The sequence below is a fragment of the Salmo trutta genome, chromosome 10 (assembly GCF_901001165.1).
Source record: "Salmo trutta chromosome 10, fSalTru1.1, whole genome shotgun sequence".
In the NCBI taxonomy this organism is placed as follows: Eukaryota; Metazoa; Chordata; class Actinopteri; order Salmoniformes; family Salmonidae; genus Salmo; species Salmo trutta.
The window spans coordinates 27,497,986-27,512,871 of NC_042966.1; the positions used below are offsets into that span (position 1 = coordinate 27,497,986).

At 40.9% G+C, this 14,886-nt stretch overlaps 1 protein-coding gene across 3 annotated transcripts in view; it reads right to left on the reverse strand.

Moving 5' to 3' along the window:
* desi2 (desumoylating isopeptidase 2) overlaps positions 1 to 14,886 on the reverse strand; it is a 58,022-nt gene that overhangs the window by 13,386 nt on the left and 29,750 nt on the right. For 2 of the 3 annotated variants that reach the window (XM_029765191.1, XM_029765194.1), the window contains 2 exons: positions 2,685 to 2,757; positions 338 to 431 (listed from right to left, as the gene is read on the reverse strand). In XM_029765191.1, coding sequence (XP_029621051.1) covers positions 338 to 431; positions 2,685 to 2,757 — 167 coding nt within the window. Of the gene's footprint in view, positions 1 to 337; positions 432 to 2,684; positions 2,758 to 3,147; positions 3,295 to 14,886 lie in introns of all 3 variants that reach the window. The other variant, XM_029765192.1, reaches the window with a different exon arrangement.

Here is a 14,886-nt window from a genome sequence, read left to right on the forward strand (position 1 = left end):
AGAAAAAATTAAATAAAATGTCAGTACCCATTAGCTATTCATGTGATTCTCAGTGTCACTTGAAGCAGAAATCCTATGCGACTTCACGGTATTCTCGTGATCCTATGTTCCGCTTTAAACAGAAAAAATAAACTTTACCAATATGAATAGAAATTACCAGTTTTCAGAATCCATCACAAGCAGTGAAGAAAGAACACATACGTCAGCAACAGTACTGGTTCCACTTCAAACGGGTTTAAGGATGTTCTCATGTTTTAGCAACTAACTAACCATACCTTGTTTTTCGAAATACAGCGAGAAAACCCTAAGTGCCCTCGATTTAAGCCATGATACTCACTTGAATTTGAATGTCTCCCCGAGTTCTGTGGCATCCCCTGGCGTTATCTCGAATATCCCTGAAAATGGATATGGGTGTCCTCCATAGGCAAACTCTGAAAGGTCAGAGGTCAGGCCACTGATCAGATCACACAGAGGAAGTCAAACACACTATACAAAGATTCATAGCACATAACAGTAGTACTAGTAGAGGTTGGTGGGAAATTAGCAGGGCTGTGAGGTGGTGTTACTGTGTTGAGGTAAGTGTGGGGCTGTGTTGCTCTGTTTGAGATGAGTTGGAGCGGGTGGCGGTGGTGTTGCTGTGTTTGAGGTGAGTGTGGACCAGTGAGCAAATCAAATCTAACTATTGGTCGCATACAAATATTTAGCAGATGTTATTGCGGTGTAGTGAAATGCTTGTGTTCCTAGCTCTAGCAGTGCAGTAATATCTAACAATTCACAACAACATACACAGATCTAAAAGTAAAATAATTGCTGTGTAGGGCAGGTGGGGTAGTATTGTAGTCTGTTGTGATGGGCTGAGGCAGTCTGAGGAAGTCAAGTCGCAGACGCGGTAGGTATTTATAGCTCTCATATCAGTCCGTGTCTAGCTCATATCAGTCCGTGTCTAGCTCTATCAGTCCGTGTCTAGCTCTATCAGTCCGTGTCTAGCTCTATCAGTCCGTGTCTAGCTCTATCAGTCCGTGTCTAGCTCTATCAGTCCGTGTCTAGCTCTATCAGTCCGTGTCTAGCTCTATCAGTCCGTGTCTAGCTCTATCAGTCCGTGTCTAGCTCTATCAGTCCGTGTCTAGCTCTATCAGTCCGTGTCTAGCTCATATCAGTCCGTGTCTAGCTCTATCAGTCCGTGTCTAGCTCTATCAGTCCGTGTCTAGCTCTATCAGTCCGTGTCTAGCTCTATCAGTCCGTGTCTAGCTCTATCAGTCCGTGTCTAGCTCTATCAGTCCGTGTCTAGCTCTATCAGTCCGTGTCTAGCTCCCAGCTCCACGATGAATGCAGCGGATGGGGATCTCCAAAACCCTGTTCCCACCCCTCTGATGTACTCATCCAGCCTGCTACTAACTCCTGATCTGAACGCTTGTGCTGAATTACAATAACTCATGCACTATCTCCATGAATGACAGATACACACAGCACATCCATTTAACAGAATGTATAAACGGTGTCAGTTTTGGCAAACTCACACTCTCATGAAGAAAGACACACAGTAAATAATTGCCAGCTTGCGCTGCACATAAAGTAATGTAAAAGGCAATAATTATGTGCCTAATCCACACCATCTGTTGCTGGGATTGTCAGTCTCCCTGAATCAGCTCAATTAAGGGTAAACAAGCCAGGCATTAGAAATACCCAGGTCCATCCTACCATGCAACGGAAGGGGTTGCCATGAGGATATATTTAAACTCAGAGCTTACTTTTAAAATGTGTAGATGAAAGCAGCTTTTAATAGGCTGAGCTGTGAGGTTGAAACCACAGGCGAGATGCTGATTTAACAGATTGAACCACCAGTGTTTTCAACTAAAATAACACTTCCAGTTCTCCTTCTTGATCAATAAAGCAGTGGCTGCTGAACACATCCTGGCTGAAGGCCAATCCTCCAAGACACACAGGACAGACAGAGCAACTGGGAGGCTGATTCTAGAATAAAGCGGTTTTAAAAAGATACTCAGACTCAGATATGACAGACGCAGACAGTAAACCAGGTGGTCAAATTCCGCAAGTAGTAAGAGTGAAGCGTGAGGCTCAACTTCTCTGCGATTTTGGTGCCCTGGCTACCACGCTGTAACACAGTGAAACGAACGTGGGCAAATGCGCAGATTTTGTGTGTGACAGCAGTCTTGAATCTTGCTAATCTCAATATCTGCAGTGCAGCTCATAGCAATGTAATTTAGCTGGGTCTATTTTTTAAATTAGAGGAAGAACCCATCTGATCCTGAAAAACAAACAGCCAGAAACAATAAAATGGCAAGTGTGTGTCTGGTTTGTAGTGAAGATGGTAATTAGCTAACAAAGATTCCTCTGGTTGGGTTGATGTGGCTTGTATTTGGGGGGGATCTGAGACATGTAGGCATTATGAGTAAAGACGAGTTAGCAGCTACAACAATTTGAAACTCTTCTTACAAGTTTATACTTCCATCGTTATTTTATTTCTACCACCATCTATTACAGTCCTGATGTCAGGTACTAATAGTACCATAGTATCGGACTCACGTCCCTCTCTACTTGACGAGGAGTTCTACCCAGCAGCACCTGACAGCCCAGCAGTTCACTGGAGTGTCTGGTTGTGTGGTTGAGCTTTGGTCAGTCAGCCCCACCCAGGGCTGTTATCATAGCAGCGGAGGTTTCCTTACCTCTGCCGTAGATCTCGATCCCTGAGTGAAAGACGCCAATTCCCAGATTGGTGGTGAACTCGTTGATCCAGTACTGAAAGAAAACCGAAACACCCGTGATCATTACGACTGCCTCCAGACGAAAAGTACATCACAGACACAGGGGAAACAGAGAGGTCACGGCATGAAGGACGAGGGATCTATAAACATTTTTACAATAGCTTTGCAATGAGTAATATACAGATACACAAGGGACTCTTTCAAATGTTTCCTACAGGTTAACAGGTGGTGTGAATGAAACATGTAAAAGTCACTTTTCTATAAAAGGACAAAGTGTGGAAAACACAGGCTTGACAGTCTGAACAGTGACTAATCTGTTGCAAGATGATGTGCATTCTGGCTCTATTCAGTAATGATACATGTATGCATTTGATAATGATAGGTTGATAGACCCTGTATGATGTGGGTGACATATTCATCATACCAATCTGAGATGCTGCGGCAGCTCCCCACCCACACAAGACAGTACCCAAGCTTCAGGGGACACCAGAAGACAGCGCAGGTTTGCCATGACGTTTGCTATCCTAAAACCGCTCATCCTGGCTGGAGCCAGCAGTGGTTGTGTTGAGAGCTTGACAGAGAAAAAAAACTTAAAGCCAAATCAGACAATGGGGCTGGTAATTATGTCTAGCCACGCTCATAAATTACAGCTATATTCAAATACTACTGTGCTTTATATTCCGGTCTCTGACATTGCTTGTTCAGATAATCCATAAAAATAAGGAAATTGAGAAGTATGTGTGGTTTTCTGTATTTTTATTGCTAGGTATTACTGCACAGTTGGAGCTAGAAACAAGCATTTCGTTGCACCTGCGATAACATCTGCAAATTGTGTACGTGACCAATAAACTGATTTTATTTTGATTTTTTAATTGGCATCTGGCGCCACCGTGTTCTCATCAGCCAGGTCCCCAGTGCTACTACTGCTCTGAGTTGATGGAGAGAGCCATCAGTAAGAGAGCTAGTGTCATTATCTAAGGAGGTTGAAGGCTCTGTTCTACTGAATGAAACACCACTTTATTAGGCCTCACGGGGCTCTGATGTGCCAGCAAACAGGGGAGTCTAAGATGGAGCATGTTAATGATTGTTAACTGTAACGGAGTTCCACGTGCCCTCAGTGTGCTGAGAGAGAGAACTGGAGGAGAAGCAGAAGATACGTAATTTGTTTTGAATAGGACATTTCTGGGCTATTTTAGTGTAATGTAAGGTTATACAGTACGCATTAGGCTATAGCCCTAACTTCATGTTCTCAATCCACTTATTCTAAATGAAAGACAACAATGAATTACTGCCCAACAGTATACAATCGGAGAGCATAGTTTTCTATGAACTAAAATCCTCCTTCGCTGGTCGATGCCCCAGAGTCCCATGCAGTCAGTCTACATAGCTGACATTGTTCAGAGCTCAAACTGAGATGTGTTGGGGAAATGTCAAATATGAAAAGGTTACATCTGGACCATCAGTCCTTCCACTGCACAAAGCAGTCTCTCAGATCTGACATACAGACAGGAGCGCTTCATAGACGACTGACTCCGAGCCAAAATTGGAAAACCAAAGTGCCAGTGACCTAATAAAGCGTCTGCATACTAGGTTTGGTTTGCTCCTAGCAGACCTCTACTAGGCAAAGTGAACATCTGTGCCACGGATACTCCCTTAAAAAGACCTTTGCTAGAAAAACGAGAAAAAATGTGCAATAGTACCGTTTGTCCCTCTTGAGACGCTGTAACCAGTATGAAAATAGTCTGAATTAATCCAAGATAAATTAATAAAAAAGTTTGAGTTATATGATTATGCCGAGGTCTTAGTCGCGCAATTTTACATCTAACTAAGATGTTTGGTGCAGTATTTCTTTAGTGAAAACATTTGTATGAAAACAGGTCTCTCATTGAAAGACAACAAACACGTCATTGAAGAATCCCTACTGTTGACCAATTACCGACGAAGGGGCGTAGACTTCAGCTACCGAACTTCAGCTTGCCTCAGGGAAAAATGTGCACACGAACAGGCGAAAGAAAACCTTGCCGAAGACCAAAACGTCCCTAAATGTTATCATAATATACAAGACATGAAGAACCTGCTCTTTCAATGACGGATTGACCAGATGAATCCAGGTGAAAGCTATAATCCCTTATTCTTGTTACATACACTTCAAATCAGTGAAGATGAAGGGGAGGATACAGGCTAAAGAAGGATTTTTAAGCCTTGAGACATGGATTGTGTGCCATAGGAAAGACAAAATATTTAAGTGCCTTTGAACAGGGTATGGTAGTACGTGCCAGGTCAACAGTTTCCTGTGTGTTTCAAGAATGGTCCACCACCCAAAGGACATCCAGCCAACTTACACAACTGTGGGAAGCATTGGAGTCAACATGGGCCAGCATCCCTGTGGAACACTTGACACCTTGTAAAAGACATGTCCAGACGAATTGAGGCTGTTCTGAGGGCAAAGGGGTGCAACTCAATATCAGGAAGGTGTTCCTAATGTTCTGTATACTCAGTGTATGCATGAACTGTTTCGGCTAGGAAGCATGCGAACGCCTTTATCCCCAAGTAACCATGGAAACCAATTGGACTCGAGCACAGACGTGCATAAATGCATAACACCACCTTCCCAGAAGTCCAAAAGCCTGCTCAGTGCTCATGTCTGCTAATGCGGAGGGACATAGATTAAGTGACAAAAGATCCCTGATTAAAACCTCCTGTGAGCGATGTGGACAGTAATTTGATCCATAGACTACCGTAATAAGCCTGTATTTTCCCCCATTCTTTCTCTTGCACACACCCCTGCTAACACACATTGTCATGTCCATAACTCCTCACACAAGCATTTGTCCTTGAGAACTACTAGCGCTTGTTTATCTTCTGTTATGCATCTGCATACTGTGTCAGGTGTGGGTCTCTGCTGTGGTGTTTTGGGAATTAGCTAAACAGTTGCTAGGCAGACTTCTCCAGTGTGACAGCATGCATCACAACTCAGAGAGAAGAGAGAGCTTGACAGCTGCTAATTAAAATGGTGGCCTCCTGTCTCCCACTTTCACTGCAGTCTCCCAGAAAAAAATATGAACACCGATAGGAAAACTTTTTTGTAGCATAATCACACCTCAAAAGAATAACAGGAGCCTCTTTCCTAACAAAGAGGGTCTTCAGGCGACTCAGACTTTTCGCAAAAATACCCTCGGCTACACAAATTAATGCAATGTAAACTTGTGAACTTGTTATGTTAGACCACTACCTCCAGAGGAAGTGCACGACACTCGCCCGACAGTTGCCAAACTAAGCAGGTCAGTGTAAACAAAATTGTCTCATTGAGCCAACACTTTTCTAGCATGTTTTTTTTTTCTAGCAAGGCAATGTTTTTGAAACAGCTGAAATGTACAGACGTTTTCCTTTATTGAAATTGTAGTAACAGCCTTTACATTCTTAAAATAAAGGTTTACCACACAAATAAAAAAAATTCTGGACACTGGATGAAGTCAGCCAAAATATTTTGTTTCATCTTGTTAAGACACCGCGGAACCGGAATTGTCCAGAGCAGATTATGGGTAAATACTTTTTCATCTTTCTATCTGTAAAACACTCAAGACGTGTATGTAAAATGATTTTTGCTGCATTTTTTCAAATAAAATGTTAACTAGAATAAAAATAAAAAGTTCAACATATCAACAATTCTCTCTGGGCAAGTCTGGAAAATATATCTAATGATAACCACACAAAATTTGGTGAATGCAGATTATTCTGAAACAGATTTTATTTTTTTGGAAGAGTCTGACTTTCGGGAAATAGCAGTTAAAGACAAGTACACAGAATTAAGACTACCAAACGTCTATTTAGACCCAATGACCATCTCTTCAAACTAAGTTAAGTAGTCAAGTTTGTAACATTCTCTATGAAATGGGCTTTGAAATGATGTGCAATTCAATGTAGTGAGCTTTGAAATTATTGATGCATGTCCATTTTATAGTGGTTAAAATGCATACAAAATGTTGATAAAAGTAGTATGATAAACTAAAGAAAACATCCATTGACATCAAGTTTGACATGGTTTACTTTTTAAAAATACTCAATTTAAAAATGGACCAAAATACCAACAGATCTCAAAATGTACAGGTACAGTTGAAGTCGGAAGATTACATACATCTTAGCCAAATACATTTAAACTCAGTTTTTCACAATTCCTGACATTTAATCGAAGTAAAAATTCTCTGTTTTAGGTCAGTTAGGATCACCACTTTATTTTAAGAATGTGAAATGTCAAAATAATAGTACAGAGAATGATTTATTTCAGCTTTTATTTCTTTCATCACATTCGCAGAGGGTCAGAAGTTTACATACACTCAATTGGTATTTGGCAGCATTGCCTTTAAATTGTTTAACTTGGGTCAAACGTTTTGGGTTCCCTTCCACAAGCTTCCCACAATAAGTTGGGTGAATCTTGGCCCATTCCTCCTGACAAAACTGGTGAAACTGAGTCAGGTTTGTAGGCCTCCTTGCTCGCACATGCTTTTCAGTTCTGCCCACAAATGTTCTATGAGATTGAGGTCAGGGCTTTGTGATGGCCACTCCAATACCTTGACTTTGTTGTCCTTAAGCCATTTTGACACAGCTTTGGAAGTATGCTTGGGGCCATTGTCCATTTGGAAGACCCATTTGCGACCAAGCTCTAACTTCCTGACTGATGTCTTGAGATGTTGCCTCAATGTATCCACATAATTTTCCATCCTCATGAAGCCATCTATTTTGTGAAGTGCACCAGTACCTCCTGCAGCAAAGCCCCCCACACCAACATGCTGCCACCCCTGTGCTTCACAGTTGGGATGGTCTTCTTCGGCTTGCAAGCCTCCCCCTTTTTCCTCCAAACATAACGATGGTCATTATGGCCAAACAGTTCTATTTTTGATTCAACAGACCAGAGGACATTTCTCCAAAAAGTACAATCTTTGTCCCCATGTGCAGTTGCAAACCTTAGTCTGGCTTTCTTATGGCGGTTTTGGAGCAGTGGCTTCTTCCTTGCTGAGCGGCCTTTCAGGTTATGTCGATATAGGACAAGTTTTACTGTGGATTTAGATACTTTTGTACCTGTTTCCACCAGCATCTTCACAAGGTCCTTTGCTGTTGTTCTGGGATTGATTTACACTTTTCGCACCAAAGTACGTTCATCTCGAGGAGACAGAACGCGTCTCCTTCCTGAGCGGTATGACGGCTGCGTGGTCCCATGGTGTTCATACTTGCGTACTATTGTTTGTACAGATGAACGTGGTACCTTCAGGCGTTTGGAAAATGTTCCCAAGGATGAACCAGACTTGTGGAGTTCTAAAAAAAATTCTGAAGTCTTGGCTGATTTCTTTTGATTTTCCCATGATGTCAAGTAAAGAGGCAATGAGTCTGAAGGTAGGCCTTGAAATACATCCACAGGTACACCTCTAATTTACTCAAATGATGCCAATTTGCCTATCACAAGATTCTAAAGCCATGACATCATTTTCTGGAATTTTCCAAGCTGTTTAAAGGCACAGTCAACTTAGTGTATGTAAACTTCTGACCCACTGGAATGGTGATACAGTGAATTGTAAGTAAAATAATCTGTCTGTTTACAATTGTTGGAAAAATTACTTGTGTCATGCACACAGTAGATGTCCTAACCAACTTGCCAAAACTATAGTTTGTTAACATGAGATGTGTGGAGTGGTTGAAAAACTAGTTTTAATGACTCCAACCTAAGTGTATGTAAACTTTTGACTTCAACTGTAGATGCAAAAACAATTTCAGCCTTAACCACTAAAAAACCTGCTCGACCAGGTCTGTCCAAAAGGCAGCGTTAAGCTAGGCTAGCCAGGCTATTAAAACGATCACCCATCAGCACCATTACAGCCTTGGCAGCAGCAAAGAGCCCGATTAACTCAGGGAGATCTCTTAAACACAGCTAGGCTGAGTGAGCTGATCCAGCACAGATCAGCGACACACAAGAGATTCGCTGCTACTGATAGGGAAGGCACAGCTCATACTGTAGGCCTACATCTGCTAGTGAAGCAAAAGAGAAAACGCATCACTATCTGATTGAAATGGCAAGGAACCAGCGATATAAGAAATGGTTATAAATCGCCTAGCTAACAGACTGTAGTGGCAAACCTATTTCTTTAGGACTGGACACATTGTAACATACATGTGCAAAGGGACAGTTAAAACATACTTAACTTGTTATGGATAGGGGCAGTATTTTCACGGCCGGATAAAAAAACGTACCCGATTTAATCTGGTTATTACTCCTGCCCAGAAACTTGAATATGCATATAATTAGTAGCTTTGGATAGAAAACACTCCAAAGTTTATAAAACTGTTTGAATGGTGTCTGTGAGTAAAACAGAACTCAAATGGCAGGCCAAAAACTGAAAAGATTCTGTACAGGAAGTACCCTCTCTGACCATTTCTTGTGCTTCTATAGCCTCTTTATGGAAAATAGAGGATCTCTGCTGTAACGTGACACTTTCTAAGGCTCCCATAGGCTCTCAGAAGGCGCCATAACGTTGAATGATGACTCTGCAGTTACTGGCTGAAAAACAGTAGCGCATTTGGTAAGTGGTCGATCTGAGAACAATGAGACGGGTGTGCACGTGAAGAGTCCATTTTACTTTTTCCGTCTTTGAACGAAAACAACGACTCCCGGTCTGAATATTATCGCTATTTTACGAGAAAAAAAGCATAAAAATTGATTTTAAACAGCGTTTGACATGCTTCGAAGTACGGTAATGGAATATTTAGAATTTTTTTGTCACGATACGCGTCCGCGCGTCACCCTTCGTTACCCTTCGGATAGTGTCTTGAACGCATGAACAAAACACCGCTATTTGGATATAACTATGGATTATTTGGAACCAAACCAACATTTGTTGTTGAAGTAGAAGTCCTGGGAGTGCATTCTGACGAAGAACAGCAAAGGTAATCCAATTTTTCTTATAGTAAATCTGAGTTTGGTGAGTACCAAACTTGGTGGGTGTCAAATTAGCTAGCCCATGATGGCGAGCTATCTACTCAGAATATTGCAAAATGTGCTTTCACCGAAAAGCTATTTTAAAATCGGACACCGCGATTGCATAAAGGAGTTCTGTATCTATAATTCTTAAAATAATTGTTATGTTTTTTGTGAACGTTTATCGTGAGTAATTTAGTAAATTCACCGGAAGTTTTCGGTGGGAATGCTAGTTCTGAACGTCACATGCTAATATAAAAAGCTGGTTTTTGATATAAATATGTACTTGATTGAACAAAACATGCATGTATTGTATAACATAATGTCCTAGGGTTGTCATCTGATGAAGATCATCAAAGGTTAGTGCTGCATTTAGCTGTGGTTTTGGTTTTTGTGACATTATATGCTAGCTTGAAAAATGGGTGTCTGATTATTTCTGGCTGGGTACTCTGCTGACATAATCTAATGTTTTGCTTTCGTTGTAAAGCCTTTTTGAAATCGGACAGTGTGGTTAGATAAAGGAGAGTCTTGTCTTTAAAATGGTGTAAAATAGTCATATGTTTGAAAAATTGAAGTTTTCGGATTTTCGAGGAGTTTGTATTTCGCGCCACGCCCTATCATTGGATATTGGAGTGGTGTTCCGCTAGCGGAACGTCTAGATGTAAGATTAACATCAAGTACTTAGGGACAATGCATGCAGAGGCTAGCAGTGAACAGTGGTCTATTAAAATGTTAGCTCTCTATATTGGCTGTGGCTGTCTGTGCTGTGTCTGTGTGGAGTGACTCAAGGCCTCTGACAGTCTACTCTGCTCCCACCACATCCAGTCACATGCTCTGCTGCTCGTGCAGCCCGCCAAAGGCCCCGGATCGGCTGGAGGCCTCCACAGACCTAATTTCCCTCTGTCTGCTATGAGCAGCAAGCACATGGTGTGTAGAAAGAGAGAGAGATCCCAATAAATCGGAGATATTTCTGGAAAATTACATAATTGTTTTTCTGAAGCCAGCTCACTGTTAACTTATCAGGCCTAACGAAGCTAAATAGTACCAAAAAAGAACCAGATTGGGCCAATGATTTATACACACACAAGATGACCGATAAGCGGTGCTGTGTTGAAGCTACCGTGCATCCATCTTGGCACTCCCCACCAGTGTGAAAAAATATTTTTGAAGTTATAGAAATGCATTTAATTACACCTAAATTCAATTTTTGCCACATTTATTCTATAACAGAAACCTTAATGCATACTTCATATTATGGGAACCAAACAAAAATATATACAATACCGTTCAAAAGTTTGGGGTCACTTAGAAATGTCCTTGTTCTTGAAAGAAAAGCACATTTTTTGTCCATTAAAATAACATCCAATTGATCAGAAATACAGTGTATTTGTCCTCCTGCTCAGTTGTGCACCGGGGCCTCCCACTCCTCTTTCTATTCTGGTTTGAACCAGGTTGCACTGTTCTGTGACGGGAGTAGTACACAGCGTTGTACGAGATCTTCAGTGTCTTGGCAATTTCTCGCATGGAATAGCCTTCATTTCTCAAAACAAGAATAGACTGACGAGTTTCAGAAGAAAGGTCTTTGTGTCTGGCCATTTTGAGCCTGTAATCGAACCCACAAATGTTGATGCTCCAGATATTCAACTAGTCTAAAGGAGGCCAGTTTTATTGCTTCTTTAATCAGCACAAGTTTTCAGCTGTGCTAACATAATTGCAAAAGGGTTTTCTAATGATCAATTAGCCTTTTAAAATGATATACTTGGATTTGCTAACACAACGTGCCATTGGAACACAGGAGTGATGGTTGCTGATAATGGGCCTACGTAGATATTCCATAAAAAATCTGCCATTTCCAGCTACAATAGTCATTTACAAAATTAACAATGTCTATACTGTATTTCTGATTAATTTTCAAGGAAATTTCTAAGTGATCCCAAATGTTGAACGGTACTGTATACTTAAAATATAAAATGCAACATGTGAAGTGTTGGTTGCAATTTTTATGAGCTGAAATAAAAGATACCAGAAATTTGATATCCACAATAATCTTATTTCTCTCAAATTTGTTCATCCATCCAGCAGACAGATGTGGCATATCAAGAAGCTGATCCTCAGTTTCATTAGCTGTCCAGGTAGCTGGTTTCAAACAATCCCGCAGGTGAAGAAGACAGATGTGTAGGTCCTGGGCTGGAGTGGTTACACATGGTTTGCGGTTGTAGGGCCAAATTGAATGTACTTCCAAATTCTCTAAAACAACGTTGGAGGCGGATTATGGTCGAGAAATGAACATTCAATTATCTGGCAACAGCTCTGGTGGACATACCTGCAGTCAATATGCCAAATGCACACTCCGTGGCATTGTGACATCCGTGGCATTGTGTTGAGTTACAAAACTGCACATTTTAGAGGCCTTTTGTCCCCAGCACAAGGTGCACCTGTTTAATGATCATGCTGGTTAATCAGCTTCTTGATATTCCACACCTGTCAGGTGGATGGATTATCTTGGCAAAGGAGAAATGCTCACTAACAGGGATGTAAACTCATTTGAGCACAATATTTTAGAGAAATAAGCTTTTTGTGCATATGGAACATTTCTGGGATCTTTAATTTCAGCTCATGAAAAATGCGACCAACACTTTCGATGTTGTGTTTATATTTCTGTTCAGTATAATTGCATTCTAAACTGAAGATCATGATTAGCTGATTATTGGAGTCAGGTGTGTTAACTGGGGCTAGGGAAAAAGTTTGACACCAATCAGGCTCCTGAGGACTAGAGAGTTGCCCATCTCTGAGATTGGACCAGTGTCTCTTCCAATTAGAGATGCAGCTGCCTGATCTATGTCAATGAAGATAGGGAATCCTCAATCTACATCCCCAATCCTCCAAAACATCTGTTTGGGAAAACAGGCCGACAATATCGTCACCAGGGCCCATACATTATGTTTCCCAATGACACATTCCTGTTTGTAGCACAGGATATTAAAATCTATTAGACTACCCACGGTCTCCTGTTGTTAATCTACCATGCTCACGGCAGTGACAGCTGCAGACTGATGCTTCTGCTCTGAAGAGGGGAAAGTAGGCTACTTGAAAGAAAAGCTACCATTTTAGAGGGTGTTCTTTCCAACTTACACATGTTTTCTCTCCACTCCCTCATAAGCACTTGAAAAGCAATGATGCATAAACAGAAGCACTTGAAACTAACTGGCAGAGCTGTTTTTCCATGCATAAGTGTGCATTTGCATTGCAAAACCAATCAAGATTTGTTTCAAATTGAGAACAGTTAGATAATCTTTTCCATCCCGCTTGACATCTTTAGTCATGCAAATTGAGTACAGGCTCATTTGGAGTGCTAGTATTATTGCAGAACTTCCATCTGCATTGAAAAATATCTGTATTTCCCCTGTCACATTAGCACTGAGGTTAACATACTATATCGCATCTCCCAATTTCCACCGTTGCTAAAGTAGACAGACATGAGTAGTGATGCAGATGCAGGTTGACTCAGTCACTCATCTAATGTATGCTTGAAATACTAGGGATAAGCTCTCTTTAGAATCAAAAGGAGAACTTGAATCTGCTCTTTCAGAAAATCTGCCACTAGGCATTTGGTTTGAATAAAGTGACTAACTAGACTAACTAGAGACATCTCACTGAGTCATACTAGAGCCCTGCACAGGCATGAACTTTAAGCCCAAGTCCTAACCATGACTGCGATGTTCAGGCCCCTACCCTAGTACCCAGGTCCGATTAAGACTGCAAAATGTAAGGTCTAGGCCTGTCCGAAATCATACATAATTTCCTCAGTAAATCCATTTGCTGCTCCTCTCTGTCACTCGCTCCATGTGCACTGCAGGCTTTGCATGCGCTCTGCTCATGGTGGCGCTGGGTCTGCGAGTATCCATAGCAACGGCTCCGCTTGGGCCGCTCTGCTCAATGAGGAGATTTGAGAGAGCAGTTAGAAGTTCAATTATTTTCGTCAATGTAAACTCCTACAAAACTCAAGGATGATTATTTCACAGAAAAAAATTCTCTCCCGTTTTATATTTAACAAGATTAACGCACTTCTGACTCTGTTATGATCTTAGTCAGATATGACTGTACTACGTAGAGAACGAGCAAATTGCTCAGCTTTAAAATGTTAGTGATCAATTTAGAGTCGTTCCATGTCATTTCTGCAAGCCATGACACCCACCAGCTCAGATTGTTTAAGAACAATTTCTGTAGTTAGAAACAGATTAGATTAGCATTCCTGCAACATTATCTTGCTGAACTATAATTTGATCTGAGAAATTACACTCATTGACTGCACCCAAACTGGCTATTTTTATTTATAGGATTCATATAATATCCAATAAATATTAGTACCCAACATCCAATTTGGACCAAACTTTTTTTCTAACAATGAGTAAGGCATGATGAATCCAAGTAGTATGGAGCATTGTTTCTTCATCCTATGTATGGAATGTATTCTCAGTTAAAATTGTGTCCCACCCCTATAGAAAAATGTGTCATTGTTGTTCTATCCTATATCCTGATATTACCAGGGTCTGACCACTAGATGGTGCTGTTCCTGCTAGGTGATTTTTATTTTAAGAACTTGTGAATGATACCCAATGTAAGGCAAGAAACAATGGGTTGTTTATCAACAAAAAAAATGTATCATAGTCGCCTCAACATGTAGCCTAGCCCATATTTTGATAAGGTTTGTATCACAACTAAATTGGTCAAAAAACGTCTTAAAATTAAGCACATTATTCCGCTTTACAAGGGGTGTAGAGCCTAACTGGAATACATAAGCAGTGGGTGAGTTAAGTTTGGGAAAGAATTTACCATAAAAATGCACCATTATAATATAAGCATTACATGCATAATCGCATTTGCGGTATCTTTTGATAAGTGTTTATCCGCTAATGGAAATTCACGCTTATAGCCTACTGCCGTGTGCGCATCGCTGGGCTTATATGTTAAGAAATAGCCTAATAGTTTATCAGCATTTTAAGCTAAATGTTCTGATCCGTTGCGTCAGCCTCATTGAGTAAAACCGTTTTTTTGATGCTAGTGGTTGTATTAATTTGGGATCTATCACATCCCACAACTGTCCCAGACTGGAATATTATTTCTCACACAGAATAGGTTGACTTTTTTTTACTATGGGGGGGGATAGTAGATTGACATAGGCTAGTGCTTTTGATGTGG